General features: G+C 40.5%; 1 protein-coding gene across 1 annotated transcript in view; it reads right to left on the bottom strand.

The window, feature by feature from the left end:
• Positions 1-3,370: 3,370 nt before the first annotated feature.
• Positions 3,371-27,205, bottom strand: part of col4a1 (collagen, type IV, alpha 1) — a 44,453-nt gene continuing 20,618 nt past the window's right edge. The window contains exons 2-52 of the mRNA XM_034109428.2: positions 23,138-23,191; positions 20,762-20,851; positions 20,547-20,591; positions 20,369-20,413; positions 20,058-20,120; positions 19,919-19,972; positions 19,709-19,735; positions 19,545-19,619; positions 19,363-19,425; positions 19,163-19,198; positions 19,015-19,053; positions 18,386-18,478; positions 18,216-18,251; positions 18,039-18,098; positions 17,894-17,929; positions 17,736-17,780; positions 17,606-17,638; positions 16,642-16,702; positions 16,490-16,525; positions 16,224-16,370; positions 16,046-16,129; positions 15,787-15,870; positions 14,950-15,020; positions 14,658-14,849; positions 14,366-14,534; positions 14,127-14,219; positions 13,743-13,847; positions 13,344-13,441; positions 12,893-13,043; positions 12,652-12,765; positions 12,201-12,368; positions 11,901-11,990; positions 11,604-11,756; positions 11,365-11,463; positions 11,067-11,156; positions 10,779-10,918; positions 8,789-8,915; positions 8,505-8,585; positions 8,250-8,348; positions 7,831-7,881; positions 7,559-7,744; positions 7,298-7,431; positions 7,137-7,209; positions 6,951-7,022; positions 6,673-6,801; positions 6,470-6,568; positions 6,170-6,382; positions 5,892-6,069; positions 5,519-5,633; positions 4,937-5,109; positions 3,371-4,774 (exon numbers count right to left, since the gene is read on the bottom strand). Coding sequence (XP_033965319.1) covers positions 4,687-4,774; positions 4,937-5,109; positions 5,519-5,633; positions 5,892-6,069; positions 6,170-6,382; positions 6,470-6,568; positions 6,673-6,801; positions 6,951-7,022; positions 7,137-7,209; positions 7,298-7,431; positions 7,559-7,744; positions 7,831-7,881; positions 8,250-8,348; positions 8,505-8,585; positions 8,789-8,915; positions 10,779-10,918; positions 11,067-11,156; positions 11,365-11,463; positions 11,604-11,756; positions 11,901-11,990; positions 12,201-12,368; positions 12,652-12,765; positions 12,893-13,043; positions 13,344-13,441; positions 13,743-13,847; positions 14,127-14,219; positions 14,366-14,534; positions 14,658-14,849; positions 14,950-15,020; positions 15,787-15,870; positions 16,046-16,129; positions 16,224-16,370; positions 16,490-16,525; positions 16,642-16,702; positions 17,606-17,638; positions 17,736-17,780; positions 17,894-17,929; positions 18,039-18,098; positions 18,216-18,251; positions 18,386-18,478; positions 19,015-19,053; positions 19,163-19,198; positions 19,363-19,425; positions 19,545-19,619; positions 19,709-19,735; positions 19,919-19,972; positions 20,058-20,120; positions 20,369-20,413; positions 20,547-20,591; positions 20,762-20,851; positions 23,138-23,191 — 4,857 coding nt within the window. The 3' untranslated portion in view covers positions 3,371-4,686. The remainder of the gene's footprint in view (positions 4,775-4,936; positions 5,110-5,518; positions 5,634-5,891; positions 6,070-6,169; positions 6,383-6,469; positions 6,569-6,672; positions 6,802-6,950; positions 7,023-7,136; positions 7,210-7,297; positions 7,432-7,558; positions 7,745-7,830; positions 7,882-8,249; positions 8,349-8,504; positions 8,586-8,788; positions 8,916-10,778; positions 10,919-11,066; positions 11,157-11,364; positions 11,464-11,603; positions 11,757-11,900; positions 11,991-12,200; positions 12,369-12,651; positions 12,766-12,892; positions 13,044-13,343; positions 13,442-13,742; positions 13,848-14,126; positions 14,220-14,365; positions 14,535-14,657; positions 14,850-14,949; positions 15,021-15,786; positions 15,871-16,045; positions 16,130-16,223; positions 16,371-16,489; positions 16,526-16,641; positions 16,703-17,605; positions 17,639-17,735; positions 17,781-17,893; positions 17,930-18,038; positions 18,099-18,215; positions 18,252-18,385; positions 18,479-19,014; positions 19,054-19,162; positions 19,199-19,362; positions 19,426-19,544; positions 19,620-19,708; positions 19,736-19,918; positions 19,973-20,057; positions 20,121-20,368; positions 20,414-20,546; positions 20,592-20,761; positions 20,852-23,137; positions 23,192-27,205) is intronic.

The following is a 27,205-nucleotide window of genomic DNA, read 5'->3' as shown; positions in this document are numbered from 1 at the left end:
CATCTTTTTAAGGTGTAAACCTATGGTGTAAACGTGTCATTTAGAGGCGTAAACGTATCATTTAGAAATGCGCGTTCCCGTGACAAGGGGGGCATTTCATGACGGGGAGGCATAATGTGACACAACACCGGCTCCCGTCGTTCACTATCGGAAACGCCCCTATAGGAAACGCCCCTATAGGAAACGCCCCTATAGGAAACGCCTCCTTGCTGCGGTCTGCAGACATACTCTATTGTAAGAAGATGGTAAAGAATGACACCTATATTACACTTCAAACAAATAACTTTAAGGATTGATGTGCATGTTTGCTTTTTTCTTGCAATTAGGTGTGATCAGGAGTTAAACAGGTGTAAGTACAACATACCTGCCAGATTGCAGCATGTGCAGCTTGTCCAGGAAATACTAAAACACCCACTATTATGTTGCATCTTTCACTGCCATCTTCTAAATATCTTGAATCGGTTACAATTTGTCAACTGAACTAGAGTATGAAAAAAGTCGCTCAGGTCAACAATTTAAGGTTTTTAAAGTGTAGATGTTTTCCACCTCAGTTATCTTGACTTTTGCAAGGGTTTTCAGACCTTCTTTGTATTGTTTAGTGGTTTCAAACTTCTCTTCTCTTTCAAGCTGAACTCAATAAAAAGCTCCTATGCTTCCCCCACATACGTGTTTTCACTTGACTTCCCTGACCTCTTCTGTGGGGCTGGTCATATCTGATTTTGCTCCTAATTTGTCTCGGTGTGGAACAGGTTTACTTCTTGATAACCAATTGAACCCTATCTGTTTGCCGAGTTCAATCACATTGCATTTTGACACACAAAATCCAAGAGAATACATTGTTTTTTTTACATTTCTTTTTATATAATTTCATTGCAGGGCCTTTAACCAAGACCAGATGAAATAGTCTAGTGTTTTTTTAAAGTGAAAAGTTCAATTTTTGTCATAATATTTGCGTAGATGTCCAGCCAATCCATAGTTTGCCATTAACTTTTATAAAAAAATAATATATAACAACTACAAACCTGAACCAAAATCTGTAAGATTTATGAGTCTTAAAATGTTTTTCAGTACTTATCCTCCTGTGTGTGAGAAAGTAAAGCTGATTCTCATAAACTCTGATTGTAGCTGTTTGTGCAATCCCAGAATGATACAAAATCACTGGTATGCAAAGTCCCTCTCTTTTGTGAGAGAGTATGTTGGTGTTTGCTCCGGGTGGATTGCGTTATGTTTTGAGTTGCGTGCTGTGTTGCAAGCTAATCTGTATTTGGCTCGGATCAGGGAGGGTGTGGTGTGGAGGTTGTGGCCTCGCTTGATCCACTCAGGAGAAAGGTCAGGGTCATACTAACCTCCTGAGGCATTCCCGCACCTGTGGTAAACACATTCTCGAAAACATGACACAGTTACACAGGAACTAAATCAAGTTCTCATTATCAATTTGACATATATGACATATATACAAACTAAGGCAAGAGTAAAATACCTGCCCGTCCTTAAAATGCTGTTTGTTTGAAGCAACCTAAAATAAGGAATAACAAAATATTATATAATATTTTATGAACTATTTCAGTCAGCCTCTCTGTTTTCTCTCTTATATGGCTGGATTATTGCACTAATCTGTTACCACTATAATCCTCACTTCACTGAAGGCGATTGTAATTCTGAAGTCAGGTCTCAAATTAGCAAACATAGAATAGGATTAAATCATGTAAAGGTGTTAACCTCCTAAACCCCTAACTAAGGCTGGTTGTTGACCCTAATCACATGGCATGTATGTGCTTAATTCCCTAAATCTGTTTGAAAACCACATCTTCATGTACGTAGGTTTTAAAATTCCTGACTTCAAAAAGATTTTCTTATAAAATAAAAAAGAGCCATCTAAACAGCAACCAAGTGTTCTACTTATTTTTAAGTTTCCCTCACTCTACATCATTTATGTTAATGGTTAATCCAAGCAATAAATTAGACAACTTCTTAAGATGAATTTGGCCACCTTTCTATTATTTATTATTATTATTTAATTTATTTGTTACTGTCATAACACATTTTTTCAACAGATATTACAGTCTTTATTTTGATAATCTCTTCAACTGTGATTCTTAAGGATTACTGATATTGTTATTGACTTATGTACTAGTTTGAATGTGATTTGTCTTTGCTTTTAGGAATCATCTGTGTGTTACTCTAAAATAATAGTGAATGAATTGATGAATACACTACTTGCCATAGTTGAAAGCCTATTTTTACATTTATATTGTTGACTCTAAACAGAAGTTTTAAATTGTCTTTTATCTTCACTAGCACACAACTACATTTCATCTGTTGTGCCTTGATAACCTTCAAAGTGTTAGAGCTCTATAATGGAAAAAGTGATGCATGAAATCCTTAAGTTAATAACTCTTTAAAATATATAGTTATAAGCCTTAACCTACAACTAATTTATGAGAACTAAAGACAATTACACCATTGTTTTACATCAGTACTTTCTGTAAATGTAGCTGTGATTAAAACATTTAAATGTGGTTAAAATTGAAAACTGATCAGATTTCAGGTAGTATCAACTTCTCCTTACGTGACATGTTACCCTTTACAACAGCAGAGGACAGCTTTCAGCCTCTTGTCTGTAAATGCAGCCTTTGGCCTACATGCAGACATGTCAGCAGTTCAGCAAATGATCTGGATCGTGGTCATTAGGCCGTTGCCCTCAGTTGTATCTGTCATTTGACCATTTGACCTTTTGGCGATGTATGCGCATCCAGTGTGACTCCCACCTGAGTGACCTAGTCCTCGAAGGTCAAAGGTCAAGGCCTTGTTAGATATTTGTATGAAGATAGCCAGGGGTCAAGGACTGTGTTTGTCTGTCTGGTGACAAGAGAGGAAACAAGGGATAGGATTCCGGTAATAGGTGAAAGACGAGAGTGGTGATGAAAGGAGGGGTTATCTGGTTCTTCACAAAGCGTATCGATCTGTTTGTGTTTCAATGGGGTGAACGGGTTTGTTGGCCGCAGTCCCGGCAGAAGTGCTGAGGTATCGGTTGCATTACACAGTGGAAGTAAGGTGCAGAGGCTGCATTTAAATTAGGGTTGAAGAATTTGAGGTCAGCTTTTGCGGTCTCTTTTTGTAATAATAGCCCAAAAACACAGAGAGCTTGTGAACCAAATGAAAGGAGAACTTTCAAGTCATAAATCTTCAGCAACTGACCTACAAAGTGTGCTGGTGCTGCCCTCTTGTGGTCGTCTTGAAGTACTACCTTCTACATCCCCGTTGAAAAAAAAACACCTGTCATAAATTAAGAAGGAAATTCTACACATCACTTTATTGATGGAATTACACAGTATGGGATCTGGAGAATATAAAGTGTTGAGAAAGTATGTTCGGTTTGGTTTGTTTATTAGATTATTCTGACAGTAATCAAGTTTGTTAACTGATGCTGTATATACTTCATGGAGCATTTCATCACAACCACACACACAAAACAAACAAAAACAGGTTACGGTCAGTGTAGAGTAACTGCTGTAACTTCAACAGCAGAAAGAGCTTAAACCTTTAAATATCTGTGAAAGGGACACCAAGACTTTGTCTGAGGTTATCTCCGAAAATGTATATTAGGAATAAACAAATATGTGACCCTTCACTATATTTTTTGCATTATGTCAGAGGGATAAAAAAGTAATTCACAAACAGGAACAGTCAAGTTCATGTTATGCCTAAGTATATATACATGTGCATTTCTTTGGGATTAGTACATTTGGTTCATGTGATGTGAGAAGTGAAAATCCTTTAACACATAGCTGTTATACGCAAAGGTGATTTTTGTTTGATCTATTTCCCCACTTCCAAATCCTCTCATATGTACACACACGCACACACACACACACACACACACACACACACACACACACACACACACACACACACACACACACACACACACACACGCACACACACACAGGCACACACAGGCACACAAATGCTCTTTCAGTGCTGTTTTGGATGATAATAAGGCGCTGATTGTCAGATGTTTTGGGGATCAATGGAATCTTAGATACACTCAAGTCCAACATATTCTCATAAATCTTATAAATAAAAATGGACTTAATAACACACAAAGTATTTCAATAATGACCTGAGGAGAGTATGTTGAACTATGTTAGAGGAATGCATTATATTTACAACAGAGTGATTGTTATATATCTGCGTCTGCAACATAATGGTGATTAAGCAAATGGCAAGCGTCTGTAACCAGTGGTAAGTCCCATCCTTTACATTAGTATGTGTAAAAAAAGTTAAAATCTAGAATACAATGTGGCTATATCTTTGAATGCTGTGGCATTGGCAGGAAAAAGATAAAACAATGGAATAAGGCAGATAAGTAAGATTGAATAGCACCTGACTCACACAAAATGAACACCAGCTTACCAGTTTAGGGGGCATGTACTCAGTGCAGTGGTAAACTTAGTGCAATTCATTAGAGACATAATGTTATCATGTTGTTGTGCATTAATCAGAAGGCTGCTTGGTCTCCGTGTTGTGGCTGTTAATGTTTCAATCTCCGGCTGTTTTAGCAAACCTCTGTCCCTCTCCTGTCACATGCAGGGAAATAGCACCATCGTATGAAAACCGCAAGTTAAGCCAAGTCAAAGACGTCAGCGCCCACAGGATTCCTTGCAGGTTAGGAAGGAGGAATCTTTATGTATATGTCCTCTTCATGCACACCTGACAGCGGCTTATGTGTGTTCGGAGATTTCCGGCTTTTAGCGTTGTTGGAACAGGTTTCCTGAGATAGGGAGAAAAACATCAGAATTCCACCTTTATTACCAGGCTCATAATGTAAAGTTGATACAAGTTAAACATACTGAAGGTCAGCAAAACAAAGATTTTCGAGGGGTGTTAAGTTACTATTTCATGTAAAATTCAATGTCTGAGCGTTTTGTCTTACGTAAACATGTCCTCATCTTCAATGGTGGCAAGCCAAAAGCTGTAGGAGTTAGCATAGTAGTTGCAGGTTCCACGACCGTGACACTCGATGAAGGGAGCACTGCGGAACTCCTCCATACAGGAACCAGGAGACGCCAGAGCCTGGCCAGAGCCCTCTGCACCGGCACTGGTGTGCTACAATAACACACCAAGAAAACTGCTTACTAACCAAATTAAACACATTTTGAAGACAGTTATTGATTGATGTTTTAAAGACAGAATGTTTAAATGCAAAGAAAATGTTCTTCACTGACACTTTAATTCTAGATTTGTGATTAACATGTGTGTTCTGACGTTGGCAGGAAACATGAAGAAGGTTAGAGAGATTTATATTTACATTAGCTGCTCTCCATCTACTATTCCTCCTAATTGTGTAATTACAAAAATTGACCTCAAAACAAAATAACAAAAAAAATGTTTCACAATGTGTGTGAGCACTTCTTTCCACACGTTCCTGAATCATTGCTCCTCTGGCTTGTTTGAAGTATTGGTGGTGCACGGGCAAACCGAATGTATTCTTGAGATCAGACACTGTCTGTCTTACCATGACGAAAGAGTATCCAATCCAGAGAGAGTCCCAGCCATGGGGGCATGATGGGATCATGATGGTCTGACTGTGAACTGCTATCACCATGGCTGGAGCTTCACACACAGAACATCTGTCCACACACACACAGGCACACACAGGCACACACAGGAACAAAGTATGTTAAGGTCAAAAGAGTATCAAACATTTGCTTTGCCAATTAACATTTAGTTAGAAGGTACAACATTTGCCCAAATTAACAGGACTTCCGGTATAAACCGTGTAAAGTTCTCGTCTTTTATCAGAATACAGATCCAGAGACGGTTAATCTGTTGGTTGATCAGAAGATGATAACCCTGTACACCTCTAAACGATAGAAATGCTGACAAACCTGCTGATGAAGGGTTTGATGCCTTGACCGGTGATAGGTGCCATGTTCATGGGCATTGGCTCAGGGGAGGTGAGCCAGTAGGAGTAATCGTTACGGGAGGCAAAGTTGCACACATTGTTGATGTTGCAGAACAGGAAGGGCATGGGGCTGAACTTCCTCAGACAGCTACCGGCCGTACCTAAAACACAGAGCGAGTAGACATGTCATTTATCCCAAAAACCTTTGTGATTGCCTTTATCTTACTCCTTTATATTTCCCTCTCTTGCTGTGTTATTTACCCAAGTCCTGTCCATGTGAGCGTTCGTTGCCTTGTACGTAGAGCAAGGAATAGCCGTCATATATGAGCCGGGTTCCTTCAGGACAGGTTGGAACCTCCACCGTTTGGCTGTGGCGGGTTACCAGGAACCCGTGATCCATGGATGAGGGCCCGGTGTGACCAATTTGACCTGGAACACCATCAGGTCCTGGGGGGCCAGGGTGTCCTCTGGGTCCTAAAGACATCAGGTGATTAATGAGGAATGACAGCGACAAGAAAGCAGTTCTTACCCACACCATTCATCCCGATTTGTGTCTCTCACCCTGTGGCCCTGGAAGACCAGAGTTTCCTTTGGATCCAGCCTGACCATTATATCCAGGAATGCCATCTTCACCTTTTGGCCCTTGAACACCTGTCACACCTGAGAGAGAAAGAAAACGGCAATATAGAATTAGGAAAAATGGATAGGGAGGACAAATGAGCAGGTGACGTGGTTGGGATACACAATTTTAAGCAAAACGTCACCTTGATGTCCTTTTTGTCCAGGGAGCCCATATGGCCCCTGGGGACCCGGTATGCCCTGAGGACCTGGAAACCCAATGTCTCCTTTGATGTAGGTGTGAGGGCCAGGGGGACCTGGGGGGCCATCAATGCCTGAAATATACAGTCTAGTGTTTAGACAACGTTTTTCAGATGATCATTTTGGTTCTGATATGATTTGTAATATATGTTATGATTTCTGTAATTGAGACAGAGATAGTTTTGAATATAAACAGACTGAAGCGTTTCCCCTTTATATTTACCCTTCTCTCCTTGGAATCCATTGTCTCCAAATTCTCCTTTGAATCCAATGTCACCCCCTTGACCCCTTGTACCTAGAGTTTGCATTCAATAAGAGTGTATTTTAACGTTTGTATTGTACTCACATTCCTTTCAAAATTCATAAAGGCAAACACACGTAAAGTCATAGACTTTCACATTGTATGTACCTGGGAAGCCAGGGACTCCCTGCAATCCCCTCTCTCCCTTCTGTCCAAAAAGACCTGGAAGGCCATCTTGTCCCTGTAAAACAAACACAAAGTGTAATGAAATCAGGACTGACGTGCACAACTAACACAACATGTACAGTAAAAAGTCATGGGCAACGTACAGGGAGTCCAGGAGTTCCAGCATCACCCTTATGTCCCGACTCTCCCTGGAAACCAGGCTGACCCTGGCCTCCTTTGTCTCCCTTAGGGCCCCCTCTGCCTGGCCCACCAGAGGTCCCTGGTACTCCTGGAGATCCTGTTTGAAAAAGTTAAGAAGACGAATAAAACCATAGATAATGTTATTCTATTCAATATAATATGCCTACATTTAGGAGGTTCTCATCAACATAATACATGTTTGGTCTGTCATGTGTATGGCATACCTGTTACTCCGGTTTGTCCTGATGCTCCCGACTCTCCCTTAGGGCCCTCGAGGGAGTTACCTGGGTACCCCGTCTCGCCTGTCTCGCCCTGGGGTCCGTGTGAGCCTGAAAGTCCCTTGTCTCCTTTGATACCAGAGACGCCAGGATGACCTGGAGTGCCAGGGAAACCAGGACTGCCTTTGTCACCTGGAGAGGGAGAGAGGATGCCACATGATGAAACTCTGATTGAGTGACGGAGGGAAGATATGGATCTTTGTTGCAAAGACACTGACCTGTGCCACCAAGCACTCCAGGAGATCCAGGGAAACCTTGGCCAGATAAACCTGCAGGAGGAGGGGGGAGAAAGCACCTTACAGTAAGTCTCTACAAAATATTTATTAGTGGGGGTCTGCAGAGGAAAACAACTTAAATCTACCCCTTGTCTGCTGATATTAGTTGTTATATATTACCATAATAGGAGAATGCACTGCTACCGGAACCCCTGACTTTAGGTGATGGGTGGTGTTTGACTTAATCAAGTGTTTGTGTTTTCCGGTAAAATGTGCTTGCACTGGTTAAGAGTGCTTGTATGAAGCTTAATTCGAATATCCCGATGCAGAGTATGTATGATATTAGATGAGGCTATTCTATGTGAAAGCGTATCAACAAACAAGGAAATTGTTTAGTCTCTTCTTAACTCCCCAACACTAACCTAGGTCTCCTCTTTCCCCTGAGGATCCTGGGATGCCATCTATTCCAGGATCTCCCTTCTCTCCAGGAACACCAGGAGGTCCTTGCAAGCCGCCTTCCCCTGAAGGAGAAGATGTGATGTTTACCATTTACCAGGATGGCAGAGTTCTTACAGACAAATCCCAGTGAACAAAAAAACTGATCACATTACTGATGATTACAGTGATTGATGTTAGCATTTGTCAGATTAGTTTAATGAATAGATGATGTTACTTACCAGGGCGACCATCAGGACCAGTTTCTCCTGCAGACCCCGACAGCCCAGGAGTTCCCTTCTCACCTGGTCTACCTGACTGACCTGCAAACACACACATGGACGCACACACACACACACACACACACACACACACACACACACACACACACACACACACACACACACACACACACACACACACACACACACACACACACACACACACAAACACACCAAAATATTATCCATCTATCCAGTGTTTAAGACTTATAGGATAGAAGAAACAACACAGACTGAAATCTGACCTGAATACCCGATGCTTCCCTTGTTGCCCTTGGTTCCTTGCAGTCCTGCCTTGCCGGACATCCCCTCGTGACCCTTCAGACCCCTCTCTCCTGCAGTTCCTGGGAATCCGGGCTGGCCTGTCTGACCCTGTGAGAGTTGAGGAGAGGAGAGGAATACCATGTAAAGACTAATAAGACACTGATCACTAATGAGGAACAAATTAAATTTGCAAAACTATATACTAAATTGCATTAATACCAACAAACAAACTAAGGCTGAGTAGTTTTGAAATAATTATTCTAACATTACAATTCTTATTTTCATTAACAAGACCTATTGAAATAATGATTGTTGCAGGGGTCTGTACCACACAAAGATGGTTTCTTCAGTCTGTATACAAGTTGTATGTCTAGAAGTATATGCAGCAACGATTTTGAATTTCGTGTTGAGTATATTTTGCAGCTCTTAGTTTACATTCATTCTTCTGTACATTGTAGGTACAGTATATTCATAGGTTGTGTAACATTAGAACATTTTAGTAGCTGTTGGTTTTTACATTATAAGAGTTTTGATTGTGATTATTTTCCTAGGTGTTTCATGACCACCCAAGCCTGGCAAGAGCTACAACTACCAATGGCGAGTGTTAACAGGATGGGCAGTTAAAGGGATAGTGGAAATTGAACCCCAAATAGTTTCGTTTTAACTTATATACAAGCATAATTACGTACCAAAACAATCACACCTGATTAAAAAAATATAATAATTGCCTTACGCATGTTAGAAGCACTTTATTGCAGCTTCCCTGAACTTTTTTAGAAACGAAATGATCGATTCAGCCAAACCGGAAGTGAGGAAAACTCAGGAAGACGAAACGATAACAAACCATGGCGTCTATGCAGAATGAACGTGGAAGGGCAAATATACCAGACAAAGAAAAGGGTTGTACGAGGTATCCAGTGATGATAGCGAGTCAGAAACATCCTCTCGGCTTTCCTGCGAAAATGTAGTTTTAGGAACTGAATCTGAATCCGGTTCAGTAAGCGACGATGGTGAGAATATTGAGCCAGACGATGGACCATTACGTCCTTATTTGTTCGAGCCCGAGCCCGAGGTGATGGAGTTAGTTCACGGCATGGGCAATGGCGAGGATGACCAGGACCAGGCGCCAGATGATGCACCCCTACACACAAATAATCTTGACTGGTAGGTCCCTAAGCATAGCTCACGCTAGGCGCTATATTATATATTGCAAAAGTTGGCATGCATGCACTGTAGGCCTATGGCTATGCCCGAGGATGACTGCATGTAGGGTACATTTCATAACATACCAGGGTCAGGTTCACATAAATTATCTTGTCACATTTATTATTGTATATGTAACAGCCTTATGGGCATTAATTACATGAATACATTTAAATGAATTGTATACTAGCATGATATACAGCTAGAGCCAATCGGTCTTTTGACGTAGTATGGTCCTAATCCTAGGCTAGCCAGGCTGCCTGTCAAGTGTAGGCTGTACTCACAGTACTGTTAGTCTATCATGTCTATATGATGACTGTAGTGTACACATTCGACACTGTGTACCGGATTATCGGATGACGAGGCCTCCGGTCGCCTAATCGACAGGCAATAAATGGCGTTGTACACAATGGTACAGGCTAATGATGCATTAAATCAGCCAGAAAACATAATAAAATACTCGTGCCTCGTCCAATGTTTGTGCCCGTCTTCCTTTGTTTTCGTCATCACCCGAAGATTCCCGAAGTATTTCGTTTCATTGAGAGGGCGTGGTCGGGAGCAGTAAAATTGAAAATAAAATGAAACTAGGCGCATGAAATAAAAAAAAATGGTTTATTATGCTTATTTTTAATAAAAATACATAAGTTAAACCAAAAATTCGCGGATTTCCACTATCCCTTTAAATATAGAGAGCCACAGTATAATTTTTAGCTCCTTTTCGTACATCTAGTGTTCTCAACCATAATATTTATTATAGCCAATGATTACCTTTTCTCCTGGAGTTCCTGGGAGCCCAATACCTGGGTCACCACCTGTTCCCTGGTCACCTTTCTGTCCATCTGTACCTCTGAATCCGGTATGTCCTGTTGTACCAGTATCTCCTTTAGTACCCTGTGGACCAGACAGACCTGCACAAACACACACATTTTGATTTTCCCTTGCTTGAAATACTCTCAATACAGCTGTTTATACTTCAACTGTTGCTGGACAACATTTTATGTTTGTACAAACATTTCAATGACACACATTTTGTTAGTTTCATTTGTGCAATCTTACCGGGGATTCCCATCTCTCCTACAGTGCCTTTCTGTCCAGATTGTCCGAAATTGCCCGGCTCTCCAGGAAAACCAGAGTCTCCTTTCTCCCCTGAGACAAATCAGTGAGAGTCATGGATCAATATCTAATTTATTTGTGCTTTATTTTTACTGGGTGATGATGAAGCAAGTGTAGAGAATGGACTGAAATTAGAGTTAATTTGAATAGGACATATAGAGATGGTAAACCAATGTCTGCATAGTTTAAATATCCTATAAAGAAATGTAAAATATGTTGAGGTTGCTGTTCATGTGCTCACCTGGTTGGCCAGGTGATCCAGACTCTCCATTTTTGCCTGACATTCCAGGGTTACCAGGAAGTCCTCGGTGGCCTTTCTCTCCAGTGCCCCCAGTGTCACCTGATAGGAACATTAATGAAACATCACATTGACATATTTCTTAAACAATGGGTAAATGGAAAGAATTAACGACGGAACTGCTTGAAATGAATCAACGCATATTCTCTCATTGAGCAAAGGGCCAGTATGTTGATTTTCACCTCTGTTTCCAAAGTCTCCCTTATCCCCCTTCATGTGCTCCATGTCCACTTCACTCATGTTTCCAGGAGGACCCTGCAGACCTCGATCTCCCCTCTCTCCTTTGAGTCCTGACTCTCCAATACTACCTCTTGGCCCAGTAATACCTGGATCACCTGAGAGCAACGGTAGAAAGATATTGTTATTTCTGCTAATAAATCTTTCTATTTAAACTTGTAAAGCATCATCTGTATGACCAGTATTATGAAGGCTGTAGAACAAACTATACTTAGATAAATAGAAAATAAGGTTTTGCTTACCTATCAGTCCATGAGATCCAGACGTACCAGGTGGTCCAGGAAATCCTGGTATTCCCGGTGTCCCTATGACACCCATTTCACCTTTAATACCTGTTTGACAAAAAGACACATTACTTCCACAGTAGTAAGAGCAGTGTGTGCTTTAAAAAGGCAAAATGAAACATTGCTATTAATTAATGAAGGTTGTAGAAATGTACTTGTTTATGATAGTATAAGGAACTGACCTTTTTTCTGTGTGTGCAAGTGCTACAATTACAAAACAAGAAAAATACAACAAAATCACACATCAGTCAATCTCACCTTGTGTTCCAATGAGTCCTTCCCTGCCAGGTAGACCTGTTCGTCCAGGCAGTCCTTTATAGCCTGACGTTCCTGGGAACCCGGGTTGTCCCTTCTCTCCCTGAGGCCCCGGCATGTCCAGACCAGGAGAACCGGGGTAGCCATTGTCTCCCTTTGCACCTCCTCCACCTATTCAGCATGCACACACACACATATAACACCATACATGAAGTCAGGTGAGGCAAATGAGGGGTGTGTTTCAGTTTCACATTCTGAAGGTGAATCTGGAACATCTCACATGTTACAGAGAACATTGTTTCTTTCAACTGTCTATTCAAGTGTCCATGCAATCACAATACCAGGAAACTGAAGGAACTATAATTAATGAAGGCATTATTAATCTTATAATTTACACCTGTACTTTTCCCTCAGGGACATGTCTAAATGTTTGGATGCCGGAGTTTGTGCTTACCATGTGGTCCAGACTCTCCAGCTGGTCCTGGTGGTCCGGGGGCTCCGGGTGAACCTTTACCTGGAGAACCTGGCACGCCGACCAGTCCAGGAGGTCCTGGGACTCCCACATCACCTAATTTTGACCAGAACAAAGAAAAACAATGTTGTACTTGCTACAGGAGATGGGCATTTTAACTCTGTGGCATGGACTACATCCAACCAAGCTTAACACCAGCACTGTTGTAAGCGTGTTGCAGTACCTTGGATTCCCTGATCTCCCGTAGGTCCTGTCTGACCTTCTAGTCCAGGAATACCAGGTCGTCCAAAGCCACCCTTATCTCCCGGGAAGCCAGTAATTCCTGGTTGGCCTTGCAAACCTTTTGGGCCTGGAAGACCTCGCCCTGGCTCACCCTGCAGAGTAAACATATAATCTCTGATTTGCATCTCCACTCTCCCAACAGTTATTTTACATGAAATACAATGCTCCCATTTAACCATGTCCATACGTTTTGTATTGTATAACAGAGCTGTTGGAAGCACTCCGATAGACTTGTCTAATGCTCTCTCATGTTCCTAAAATCAACTCATCAGAACCAGAATACCTCAGGTCCCTTCTTGAGTCACTTTCACATTGTGTGGCAGCACTTACCTTAATATCCAACTGTATGAAATTAAATTAGGATCAGAATACATATACAGAAAAATACACACTTTTGGTCCAGGTCTACCACTTTGTCCAGTCAAGCCATCCTGTCCACCTCTTCCTGTCTCTCCTGGTAATCCTAGAGCTCCTGGCATTCCATTGATTCCTAGAAACATGGTCAAAACATTTCCTCTTAGTGTTATCCTGTTAATGTACAAACACTTCTGTGATGCATCAACAGATTTGAGGAATAGGTCAAACTTTTTTCACTTTTGTTTTAAACTATTCCTTTCTTTTTGCATTTACTTTTAATATTTACTTGCACTATATTTTTTTGTTTTTCTGTAATATTGTGTTGCACTGTTGGAGAAGCCTGTGACCTAAGATGTTCATCAACATAACTACTTTGTAGCTATGGTTGTATGACTAATAAAGAACCTTGAACCTTGAAACATGGAGTAACATACCTTTAGGACCAGTTGGGCCAGGTAATCCAATCCCCTGGGGTCCATATTCACCCTTCTGTCCTGGGAAACCGGGCAACCCTCGATCTCCCTGAAGGCCTCTGTCACCTGCAGCCAGCACCAAGACACAAGGTAAACCGGACCACTCGCTAACAATCAGCACATATATGTGATTCGTCAGAATTTGTTTAGTTTTTTCTGTAATAAGGTTGCTGAAACTCTGCTCCTCCACCCAATTTTAAACATATGTAATTGATAAAACACACGCTTAAGTTCATTGATTGATCCTGATACAAGCAACTTATTTCAAATAATGTATTAAGAATACCTTTTATAGGTGTCTAAATGAGTTCAAATGAAAACATGTTGACTGGTGTTGCTGCTCACCTTGAAGTCCAAGAATGCCAGTTTCGCCGTGTGCTCCAGGTACTCCCTGAGGTCCAGGAGTGCTCTCACCTTGACCTGGCTCACCTTTAACACCTGGTGAATGCAAGGTTTATGTTATAAATGAATTCATGCTCATTAGGTTTGTATTTATGCATTATCAGAGAGACTTTGTACAGATGTGCATTTGAGATTGAAATGTCCGACTATATGAGTTCTCTCTGTGGATATCTCATGCCTACCAAGTTGTCCAGGAGTTCCAGGAGTTCCGTGCCTTCCATGACTGCCTTTCTCTCCAGACTCTCCCGCTCGACCGAAGCCAGGCTGGCCCGGTGGGCCCCTCTCTCCTGGAGGCCCGATCAGACCAGGGTTCCCATCTAGTCCACGGTCACCCTGTATGCCCTCCCTGGCCTGAAATAAATTAACCGATTGTCAAATATACTTTGATTTGATGTTGACAATACATTTATTGACAAAATGTTAATCTAGTGGAGCTGTCCTAATATTCTATATTTTTCGAACACACACACTTACCGATTCTCCTTTGTGGCCTTGTACACCAGGGAAACCATCTCTCCCCGGCAGTCCATCCAGGCCGGGCCTCCCTGGAGTACCAGAAAGACCAGGTAGACCTTTCTCTCCTTTCAACCCATCAACTCCAAGAACGTCCCCTGGCTCGCCAACAGCACCAGTGGCTCCAATCCACCCGGGAACACCTTGAGAACCCTGCACACCAGTTGATTAAAATATATCTCAACCTCAATTAAATGAAGGATAAACTCTAACAACAATTTTTCCCAAGTGTTGCAGACATTATTCTACTTACAGGAGTTCCAGTTTGTCCAGAAGAGCCAGAGGTACCCTTTTGTCCCTTCCCTCCTACTGTCCCTGGAGGCCCTGCCAGGTGAAAATGGAAAGTTGTACATATTTCATACTCAATATTCATTATTGTGGGTGTCAAAACACAGAAACATATCCAATCAGTAAAGATGTGTACAATGAAACAAGCTGTGGTCCCAAGTCCTCAGATGGCCATGGAAATAATCATATTAAAGGTAGGGTAGGTAAGAATGGAGAAACCAGCTTGAGTGCGCTAGAATTTGAAAGTATGCATCGGAAAAAAATCTGCTCCTTCCTTCAGACTTCAAATCAAATCAAGTTTTATTTATATAGCACATTTATAAACGATTTTTGGTCGAGCCAAAGTGCTGTACATATAATAAAAATAGCCTACAGTAGAGACACTTTACAGCAAATACAACAGCACAGATTGTTCAGAATATCAATATGAGAAACACTTCCTTACAGAGCCCCTCCTCCAACACACACGAACTGGCACATGACCAATGAGGGCACGAGATAAGTTTGTGCACAGATGGAAGGCTGACAGGCAGGTAGCCCATCCAGTTATTTTAGCCGGGCCGGCTCAGATGATTGGTCGTGCTTTTTACAGCGCCACGGCTTCCACAGATGACATTTGTGTATGTATTTATTGTCAAAGCATTTAATGTATTCATTGCTATCGGGATGTTAAGAGCATTCCATGGAATATAACAAAAAGTGTTTCTGAAGTGAATTACCTACCCCACCTTTAAGCTCATGGCCCCAATACATTTTTTGCTAGACCCCGCCGTTTATTTTCAATGTGACCAAATTCACTCACCCCGATCTCCTTTAGGGCCGTGTGGGCCAGGTAATCCAGGTGAGCCGGAAGCTTCACATTGAACACAGGTATCTCCTATGTCACCTGAAAGGAGAAACATCAGTTTAAAGATGCAAATGTGCCTAACATGTAGTCTAACTGCAGAAGTAGTACGTTTGGCTACTAAGGTACAACAACATCTCAAAGAAAGAAGCTGCATTTTAATCTTTTCATTTATTGATGTCCTGTATTGATAAGCATTTATTGTTGAGATTCCTACCTTTCTGTCCTAATTCTCCTTGTAACCCTGGAGGTCCAGCTGGGCCAGGAGCTCCTTTCTCATTGTTGCATTCATTAGGGTCAACTGTGTAGACACATTAGGTTATAAAAACATTTGTAGGTTAACACTATTGTTGTCAATTATTGAAAAGATTGTTATATTCAAAAATAAGGCATACGTGGTGGTCCAGCTGGTCCAGGGAGTCCAGGGTTTCCAGGTTGTCCCGGAGGTCCAACGAGAGACTCTCCATCCAGTCCCCTGTCTCCTTTCTCTCCAAAGTGTCCTTTCTGTCCCGTCTCTCCACGAGGCCCCTCATTGTGCCGGCCTGAAGTAAAAGTCATCGGAGCCAGTTAGGTTGTTATCCAGGTTAGCGTGTGTCTCACTGACATATTAAGCCTTAATGCAAAGTCTTTATATTATTATAGAAATATAATGTCATTGTACCTGGAGGACCTGCCTCTCCCTGAGGACCAGGAAAACCTGTGGATAAAGAGGAAACCAAAATGAAAAATATATATATATCATAACATGTAAACTGATCCAAGGTAGGTGTTTATTCATATGAATAACTGGGGCATACCATGGCCTTACATTACCTTTTACTCCTTGGAACCCTGGGTTACCACTTGGGCCGGGAGGACCAGGGGCACCATTACCCTGAAATGACATAATAACAAACATTAAGGATGCATGGCCGTTGATTAAAATGATGTTTTGTACACCAATCCACCTAAACTAAGAACGGTTGACAGCTTCATTTCTTACCTGTCATTATTCTTGGAATGCACACACAATAGAAAATATAGATATTCTTTGATTTGAACAACTGAAGAACACAATCACACACTACAGTCACAACACACTATTGCAATGTTACTCTTATTCAAAGGCATTTTAGAATTGTGCTCTATTAAAGAAGTAAAAATAGAAATAGAAAAGGCAAATAAATCCTGACTGTAAGGAATAAACTTAACACCAGGATGAAAAGTAGTGTTTTACTTATCGCTATATTTAGTTGAACACACTTTGCCCCTCTGAGACCACCAAACATCACTGAAGGACGTGTATGTGTTTGGTAAGATGTGTCCTCTGATGCACCCTTAGCCACCCTCGACAGTGATGTCACAGAGTGCTGCGAAATCCTTGAGTACAATTCAAAATCACTGTTACAGAGTTAAAAATTAAACTACTAGTGGTCAACAAAAAACAAAATGTTGGGTTTTAACTTGTTCTTTAAGTCGCACCTTTTGAGAATCACTGCCAATGTAAATGTAATGCTATTAAAATGTGAAGGTATTTAATATAAAACCATGTCATATACAGCATATACCATCCGTGTAATTGATGTTTCTGTTAAAAGTGATTTGTGTAATACCAACAACAGGTGTCCTTTATAGAAGCTTCAGGCCTAACTTACGCGAAGTTATCCGATGCACTTTTCTCAAACTAGTCATGGAAGATATTATAAACCGGTAAAATCAGTCTATTGCCCCTTTAACATGGTCTCACATTTAACTAAATAAAAATCTGGTGACATCTGCTGGTAGTTTCTAGACTTACATATCCTGGCGGTCCTTTTTCTCCCTTTTCACCCTGAAACAAGAGAGAGTTTAGTATTTAGGATGACTTCAGGAAATTTCAAGTATTGGACTTGAATATCTGCAAAGTACGTAAAAGTTGCAGTAGTTACCTGGGAACCAGTGAATCCAGCAGTTCCAGGAAAGCCTTTTTCTCCCTGTATTAAAGTATGTTGGTAGTTTAGCAATGAATATTTCAAAAATAAAACAAAAGCAAACAAGAGTTGGATGGTGGAGGCCAATAGGTGATAATACAGTAAGTTGTATTTACCTTCGACCCATCATATCCACCATTGCCAAATGTTCCCTAAAATGACAGGAACACTTACTTTAATGGGTTAAGTTTTCACATACTTTTTTTCAAAAATGTATTAAAACATTTAACCATCCCATAGAGAGATATTTTTGCAACTTACTTTTGATCCAGGAGGGCCAGCTTCACCTTTGATACCATTTAGATGAGGGACGCAAAAGCCCTGCAAAGGAAATTAATCAGAAGTCTCAAAAAAGTAGAAAAGTTTGACCTAAAGATAACAAACAGCCTCTGTGCACAGTAAAGCATACACCACAACATTTGAATGCAAATAACTTACTTTGTTTCCTTGGTCTCCCTTAAGTCCTCTTTCACCCTTTAGGAATAACAAACATAAACACACTCAGAAAATATCACAAAATCCAAATCATCAAACATGTAGCAATCGTGGTTTATTCATCCACGAAAAAGCTACATTTGTATTCAGTTTTGAAAGGGCTGAGTGAGTACCTGTGGTCCAGGTACATGCACTGTGGGACGTCCTCCTTCCACTCCCAGTGTTGTCCCAGGAGGGCCGGGGGGGCCACGAAATCCTGGATCACCCTGCACACAGACGGCAATGATCACCACAACTTCCACAACCAAATACATGTTTAAAGTAATAATACATTAACCATTATTCACAAAATGTAATTGAAATACAGTAGGCTAGTCATTTTGTGAAAACCGAATTAAACTCGTGAAATAAATATGAATTCCCGGTAAACAAACTTATTGAAATCCTCATTTGATTAAATAGTTATTACAAGACAGCATTAAAAATAATAATTCACAAACCCCCAACATGTCCCTTGTCTCAAAATATGTATGTTTCACCCAGCATGTATACAGTAGCAGGAGCAACCTTATTAACTCTTTATAATACAGTAATATCAAGGTAAGAGATTGTAATATATTTGTTATTCAAAGGTAAAATATAAAAATTAGATAACCTCAAAATAATCAGGTTAATTATTAAATGAATAACATATTTTAAATGCAAGTATTTCTTCCTGAAAACACATGGTAGCCCAGATATTACTCCATTGCTAATGTTTTATTACTGAACCGTAAACTTTAAAAAAAAGAGAAATTCTCACCTTCTCTCCTTTCTCACTCACAAAGGCCAGCTTGTCACCCTACAGAGAGGTACAAAACAGTTCCTATAAGATCTCACCTGGGAGATAAAAGTCATTAAAGGGTGGATATTTTTTACAAGTGTAAAATCATTTTATTGATTAGTCTTACCTTCTCTCCAGGAGGGCCAGGGGGGCCAGAATCTCCCTGTAAACAGAAACATAATTAGTAAACACACTGATAAATTAATCAGCCACCATTATGTGCACATTTAGAAATCTACACAGATTCAACTTCATTTTGTTGTGCTCTTTCCAATTAAAGATAATCATGGGTCTCTGTATACCCGATATTCCATAACTTTGACTCACTTTGGGTCCTTGAAAGCCTGTTCGTCCGGGAGGTCCAACTGGTCCAGGAAATCCACTTGTTCCCTGGGAGAGAAAGACGAGTTTGGGAACCGCATGGGTTTAAATGGAAACTCAAATAACACTGTTTCTGTCTTTCTCATTTTCTTGCGACAGACAGCAAAAACACACACAAACAAACTTACAGGTAGTCCAGGTGTGCCAGCAAACCCTTTGTCTCCTCTCGAGGGAACAATCCCGATCACACCACCAGGGTCACCCTGTAGGAGAGAAGATACATGGTTTTGAAGTTGTAGATGGGAAACATTTAGATATTAAAAATGTTAACAATTCACAAATCAAAGCTGACCTTCATTCCAGGAATTCCTGAGATGCCCTGAGAAGAGATTAATATAGTTATGTATCTATACATCTTCTGATACATTTGCCAAAACAATATTTATGCAGCTTTATTGAAAATTCTGATGGGTTTAATATATTTTACACAGGAGAGGGGCAATAACTGAAATATTTACTGGTCAATTGGTGGTTGGTTGTTAAGAGAATCAAGTTTGCTTACGGGAGGTCCTTGAAGACCGGGAAAACCAGAGGTGCCATCCAGTCCTCTATCTCCCTGAAACACAAAACACCAAGTCAGAAGGTTCAAACAGTGAACAGATCCGATTCAAAACACAGTATAATTGTTTGTAGTGGCTTACTTTGGTCCCATTGCATCCTGGGATACCTTGCGAACCGGGTCCACCTTCATTTCCATTAATGCCCTGAGAGCAGGAGTGCACAAATACACAATTTGAAACAGTTTACATTTAGTGATATAGTCTCCACAGCTTCCCAACTAGTCTCTCTCTGAACAACTAAACTCCCCACAGACATCACCCAACAGTACAATGTAGCACCTATAACACCTCTTCCTAAACCATGTTATTTAGAGGTATTACTTTTAAGTTAATGTGGGTGATTTGACCGTACTGTCACATTGCAGGATGTGACACAGATCAAAGGAACTTACCGGTAGTCCGGGGTTTCCTGGGAAACCTGGCAGACCAGAAGGACCCTGCAGGATGACAACCATATCAGCGTTGCTGAGTCATGACAAAACATAACCAATCATTTGTGGAATAGAAGTCTGTCTCATATACTGTATGAAATCATACTGTATGTCATAATTAAGTTGGTTAGTTACTCACCCTCACTCCTTTCAGCCCGGGAGCTCCAGATTCACCAAAAGTGCCCTAACAGAAACAAATCAGGATCATTATAATAGAGAAAAACATGTTTTTAATCTTAATTGAGAAATGTGTGTAAAATTAGTTTACAATGATACATGTGTTGACTGGGGGAGAACAATTTGGTCAGGTAAGGTTTTTACGGTTAAACATTTATTCTGTGTGTGTGTACTGACCGTTGGGCCCATTGGTCCAGGAGGACCTTCAGGTCCATGCATCCCTGGAAATCCCATATTACCCTGAAGACCATTGAATCCACGCTCACCCTGTGAAGCATAGACCTTTGTGTTTATTATACAAGAATAGATATTTTTATTTTTTTATTGAGATTAGATTTATTGCACGATTCTATAACACAATGCCAAGTCTAAGACTACGTTGTATAATGTGTTGCTGTAGTAACATTAATAAATACAATCAATAATGGATTTACAGGTTTGCAGGATTTAGTGGCATCTAGTGGTGAGGTTGCAGATTGCAAACAAAATACCCCTCACACCATACCTTTTTTGTCCATTCTGGGCTAAACATGTTACATGATGGGTTATATTAAAATAATGAAAACAGAAGCATTCTTTGTTCCAGGTGATTATACAAATATTATAGTGACTTTTATATTCCATATCTGCCAATAAATTCCCTTAAATGCTACACACTGCTCTTAAATAAATTACAGGAATAATTACAGATCTTGAATCTTAAGTAAATTTCAAAAACTTTAGGGGCCATTAGATTTCATTCAAAATTGAGCATTTCATCAACTTTGGTTTACAGGGATCGTTTGACCAAAGATGTTATGATTTCATCCTTCATTGCTATAAAGTTTACATGAAAATAAGAATGTTTTAGAAAAATACAAAATGAATTGTGAGATGATATTTATGAGTTCTTGTTTAGTTCAAAACAAACATTCAAATAATGTTTAATTCCCTTTTGTTAACCGTCCTTCCAAAATCAACCAATAATAAACCATATTTTTACATTATAAACAGACTTAGTTGCATTTTAGTTCATAATCAAGCCACATTGTTTTTTGTGCACAATGTTCTAATCCAATAAAAGGATGATTTGGTTACAAATCATCCTCATGTGTGTCCTTTGAAGAGACCGACTGCTGAATGTTGTTTCCACTGTCTGCCACTGGATGGGGGCATTGCTCTGTGAACAAGTTTCATAATCCAGTGATCATTCTCAGCTGAGTGATGAGTAACATGCTGAAACCTTTTGGATCAATTTGCATTCCCCGACCACAACACATTTGACGCCCATCAGTTGAAACATGAGGATCATCAATAGCTTTACCAAAGCAAATCCTGTTGTTTCTAAGGAAGTGATATCATGGGAAATAAAGCTCACATGAGGCGAGCTCCTTTAAACACGGTCAGTACATCTGTTGTTGTCGGGGTAGCTGAATGTTTGACTACTGTTGCTGTAAGAATCAGCCAAAAAAAGCCAGACCGATGCAATAAGAGAATAGAAAACACTCTGCAGACGTCTGAGCCAAAAGTAGGCATGTACACTCAAACAGCAGCAGAAGCAGTGAAAATAAATCCACTTTTAAACAGTGGTTCTTTGCTTGGCTTGTGAAAACATAAAAACAAAGCAATGTAACCCCTCACCACATGTTGCATATTTCTCCTGTTTGTAGATAAGTTAACCAAACATGTATCTGTCTTTAATTTAATCTTAAAGAGCTTGTTTAACTTACAACACGTTTTTATTTACCTTACTTTTTTTTAAATATTTTATTTGGCTTGAATATGTTTTTCTGGTTTATCATGTTAATCATCCATAATCACATCAATCATTATCTTTACTTTAAACAGTGAACATTTAAGCATGTGAGTTGAAAGATCATGTGTACAAAATTGCAGTTTATAAAGTTAGAATTTATTTAGTAATTTATATAAATGTTTTATATAAAAACATTTATTTGGAGTCCACATACAATTAGGCTTTTGCTACAAATGCATTACTTGTTAGGAGGGTGACTTTATTGTTAGTTTTGGCCTTTTATAGTAATTTCTTGAATGTCTATGTACTATTTTTTTTAGGATTTGAGAAAATAGTCCAACTAATGAAGAAAAATAGTGAAAAACAAAGAAGATCCGCAAAAAACACATTTCCCAAGTCAGTTAATACCAACTTTTCATGTTTCAGGTCAGTGATCAGGTCATGCTAGAGTGCTGACAGCTCAAAGGATCGCCGCCAGTTCACGGCTATGTGTCCCCACCGCTCATACACTCGTATGAGAGCCTCCCTCTGTTGGAAATAGGACCTTCAGCCCAGCTGTGTGTCCGGACATGCTCTAATTCAAACTGATCTTTGTTCCCATCCTGGTCTCTGCTCCGTGACTGCTTTTCCACCCGGGCCCAGCTCCAGTCCGTCCCACTGAGCTGACCCCATTTCTCAGAACATAGGAGGTACTGTAGCGGCTGCTTTGGCCCGCTATGAACTTTGCATTAACTGCATACTAACATGGCAGCCTGATATCAAATAAATGGGGAGAGAACACACGTGGATTGATTGACAGTGACAAAAGAAAATCTAACCTTTGCTCCTTTCACACCACTGCAGTCACATTTTCCACATGAAGCCCCGCAGCCCTGAGGGTGAGAAGAAATGTAAAATTTAATGATCCATCACTTGAAAGGCAAAACAAGGGAGCATTGGTTTGGCTTCAACAAAACAAGAAAATAAACACAGGGAGATAAAACTGTGTTCGGCAGCTGGACATTATAAAGGACATCTGCTGAGGGTTTTTAAATGTCATCCATCAGAAGTGTAAACACTAAACAGCGTTAGAAACTTTTCATTTTTCAATGGCAACTTATGTCCTGCCTCTGCTCTGTCCACTCATAGACATCCCTACTGACACTGTGCATCACCACAGTGAGCTGCCAGACAATGAGTGTTTTCATGCAAGCCTTTTTATCCATCAAAGATACGCATTTATGAATCACAGTTTTTTATTTAAAAAAAGAAAAAAGAATGATCTGAATTGCATTTTATCATTTTCTTTTTTTCTTTGGCCACTTGGGGGCAGTGTTACCCAGCTGTTGTTTGTCTCGCCACCTGGTGGATAAATATTCACTTGTTTTAGGTGAAAAGGGTTGCTATGCACCGAGAGTGGGCCAAAACAGCTTAGTTACCAGCATGAAAACTTAAAAGATGTACTGAAAGATGCTCAAATGCCCCATAGAGCTAAAGAAAACTGCAGGGTGGTGTGAACATTCTCTGTGTGTTTGGCACTACAAGCAGCCAAGTTCACATCCACTTAGTCATTTGATCCATTGTTAATGTAAAAATATGAAGTAATCTGTGCAGCAGCTTTAACTTGATTGATCTCAGACAATGGAGAAAGGATTTATTTTCTTATTAGATTAGACTATTAAAACGATATGCAGGCAGAACATCAGTGCAGCTGTTCTCAGCCCTTTCAGTCCCCCCCTGACCCCGCCCTGCTTCCTCTCTTCTGGAGTCTCCAGAGGATGGAGCCTGGGAACTGGCCTGCACTGCCTTGGCTTTATTTCCATTGCTCCTCTTCCCTCCATCATCCAGCTGTTGCTCGACTCACGTGGAAGGCGTCCAGCCAAAAGTCTGTCAGGGCTTTGGTCAGAGAGTGTACAGCTACACCACCCACAAATATTTCTCTCAGGCTGCCTCTCGTTCTCACACACACAACAACAAAATGGCTCTCCATTACCAATCATTGTGATCCGTTCCCAAATTTCTAAACCTGACAAATTATTCTTTCTTAAATCTACACTTTATGTAATGCAACTTCTTTCCAAGTCCTAAAACATCCTTTATTCGTATGCACAATCCTCTCAAACCTGATAACTGAATCAATATGTGGCTCTAAAACCATGGGAAAATACAAGAAAACAGACCAGGACGTTCAGCCTCAACAGCCCCCACCCTGTCAAAGTGCACTTGTTCTCCTTTACTGCAGTATTTATAACTCATGTGTGGCCTACAAACACCTCCAAACTCTCTCCATCTCATCTCACCTCTCCACCTCTGGTTCATAAGGTGTGTTTTTGTTTCACAGGATTCATTTCTGTTATGCCACTAAAATAAAACTTAATGAACACCTGCTTCAGATCAGATTAGTGTCATATGTCTAACAGAGGAAGAGGAAAATTAACTCAGAATGAAGCACATGTGTCTTTTATTATGGCAAACCTGGCACGCAGCAATAAGGGCTCCTGATGCTGGATTAACGTGATTGTTTTGTTTTTTTTACAATTCACCAAGGGGAGTTCAGGCAAGCTAATGCAATGAGGTAACACTCGCATATTGTCAGCACCGTTCAAGTTAATCACAGCTGCTCGTGTTGAAGCAATCCCTCAGTCACCTGTTGCTCTCTGTCTATGAATTGTAGTCTCTTCAGTTTTCTTAGATGAGCAGACATTCCTGCATGTTAGAAGGCATGACCTAAGCATCAAGCCGACACGCACAATGATGAAGACTGTGTGCACTCGAGTGTGATAAAAAGCCACACCACTGTGATGTCTAATGCTGGATCTCCAAACAGAGCTCAGTAATCTGTGGGCAGCGGGTAGATCAGAGCGGTGTCTCTCCGGATTCTCCTGTTTGTTTTTCTTTTACGTCCGTTGTGCACCGCCATAAACCCAAACATTCAATGGTAAAGGTGGCGCAAAGACATCTGACATCGGCACAATAAGAACATCGTGCTAATGAGTCTTGAAGCTATAGAGAAGATGTCTGATTTGGTATCTGGGCTTTGCAAGAAAAAGGGATCTGAGGAGGACCTTATCATACAGATGCCCGGGTGCATCTGATGATGAGAGATTTGATTGGAGGATGAGACTAACCACACAAGCCTGAGATAAAAAGCCACCACTATTCTTGTTAACGCTGTTGAAAGGCCTTTTAGTAGATCTCGTTTTAATCAATTGATTATTTTTTAACTATACTTACCAACAAAAGTTTGGAGCATCCCCATATTATATATATAATAACTACTTAGTTTCCATTCATACTTTTCTTTAATTAAATATCCATAAGTAAATCAAATATCTAATTAACTCCTCCAATGCTCCAAAAATGTAATTGTTGCTTATACTTTAGGTGCATCGGCGGAGTATGTGGTGTGCCCGTGTGATCTTCCACAGAGCAAACAAGCTGAGCAGAAGCCTGAGATACAGCAGAGTGTTAGAGTGTGACTACAGTGGCTGGCAATGAGTCACTGAGCTCTCGAGAAAATTATCAGCCCAGCAAATCTCAGCAGACAGCCCCATGTGTCTCTCGACAAGTGTTTATGTCCTTCCCGAGTCTGGATGGAAGGCCTGCATGTTTCCAAACTGTAAAAAATCAATTTGACGTGAGCTGGCAGAGTATTTACGTTTCCTGGGCAATGCGCAAAACAATGGCTCATCATAATTGTGCGTATGTGACAGTGTGTCTGTGAGTGTTTACTTTGGCTGGATAGAAAATTCAAACAAAAGAGGAGGAAGGGGCTGGTGTGAACTGTAAATGGACTGCACTCATATACTGTAGCTGTTTCCAGTCTTTGAAAAGCGTTTTTAGATACAAGGCCACGGCGCCATGGAAATTCAGAGATGTGCGGCAGTACACAGGTGTCTCAGTGTCTTGTGGTGTGTTAGAGATGCTGGAGGTTTCTTCAGTTCAAAACACATCCCAAAAGGCCTGGTGTTTCAACAACACTTACTCCATATGTCTGACATCATTAGATACATAGGATGAGCCAAGGAGAGAGGAAGTGATGAGTCATGTTTTCTCCCCAGATTACGGGATCCGGCCAGCAAGAGACATTAGCACAAACACTCCGACAAACCAACGTTGAGGGTACAGAGTATCCTAAAAAGGACTATAGCAGCACCTTCGTGGCTGACGCAAGCACTGCCTGGCTGTTACACAATAGCTTGTATGGATTAGGCCTTATAAGTCACTACTTAAGCTACAATAAATTCAACATTGTGCAGTTATTAACCTAACCTCACTCTAGGTACTAAGGTGGGTATTGTATTTAGAAAAAGATAATACGGCAATCAAACCAATGCTCTGATAAAAAATTAAAACAACCTACTTGTAAGGTTACATACTGTATCTGCAAACACTTGTCCTTTGCACACATCACAGGAGTCTACCACGAGTCTTACTTATGATTAGACTCTACTATATTAAGGATGGTACCTAAACTATGGGGCCTTAAGGGAAATATTTGTTTCCAATACAAATCAAAGCAGTACCACTTCAACAAATCTCTTCTTACTTCTCATGAAATATCCTTCAAGAGACTTGAGGCATCTTAACTACATTTTGTACATGCGTAAACAATGGATGGGGAAGGCAATTGGATTTAACGAAACAAACAAAACCAAATAGGGTGGTTTTATTTGCAGCCCACAGGAAAAATGCATTCACGTTGTCCTTCAGCTTATGACTCACTGCCTCTACTCTTCTTGCCAAAGAGGGCAAATCCAACCCTCATGTAGACCCATTTCATTCAACTCATAACATGGCAAGTGTGTGAGCAAGTTTTAAGTTGTTGTCTTCTGTGAAACAATTACACCGCTCTGACAAATGTCAGCCTGCTGCATGTATTTAGTATTAAAAAAAAAGGTTTTCAT

Source organism: Pseudochaenichthys georgianus, chromosome 21 (genome assembly GCF_902827115.2).
Source record: "Pseudochaenichthys georgianus chromosome 21, fPseGeo1.2, whole genome shotgun sequence".
Taxonomy (NCBI): domain Eukaryota; kingdom Metazoa; phylum Chordata; class Actinopteri; order Perciformes; family Channichthyidae; genus Pseudochaenichthys; species Pseudochaenichthys georgianus.
The sequence above is the reverse complement of the archived record's forward strand: the minus strand, read 5'-3'. Positions and strand labels throughout refer to the sequence as shown.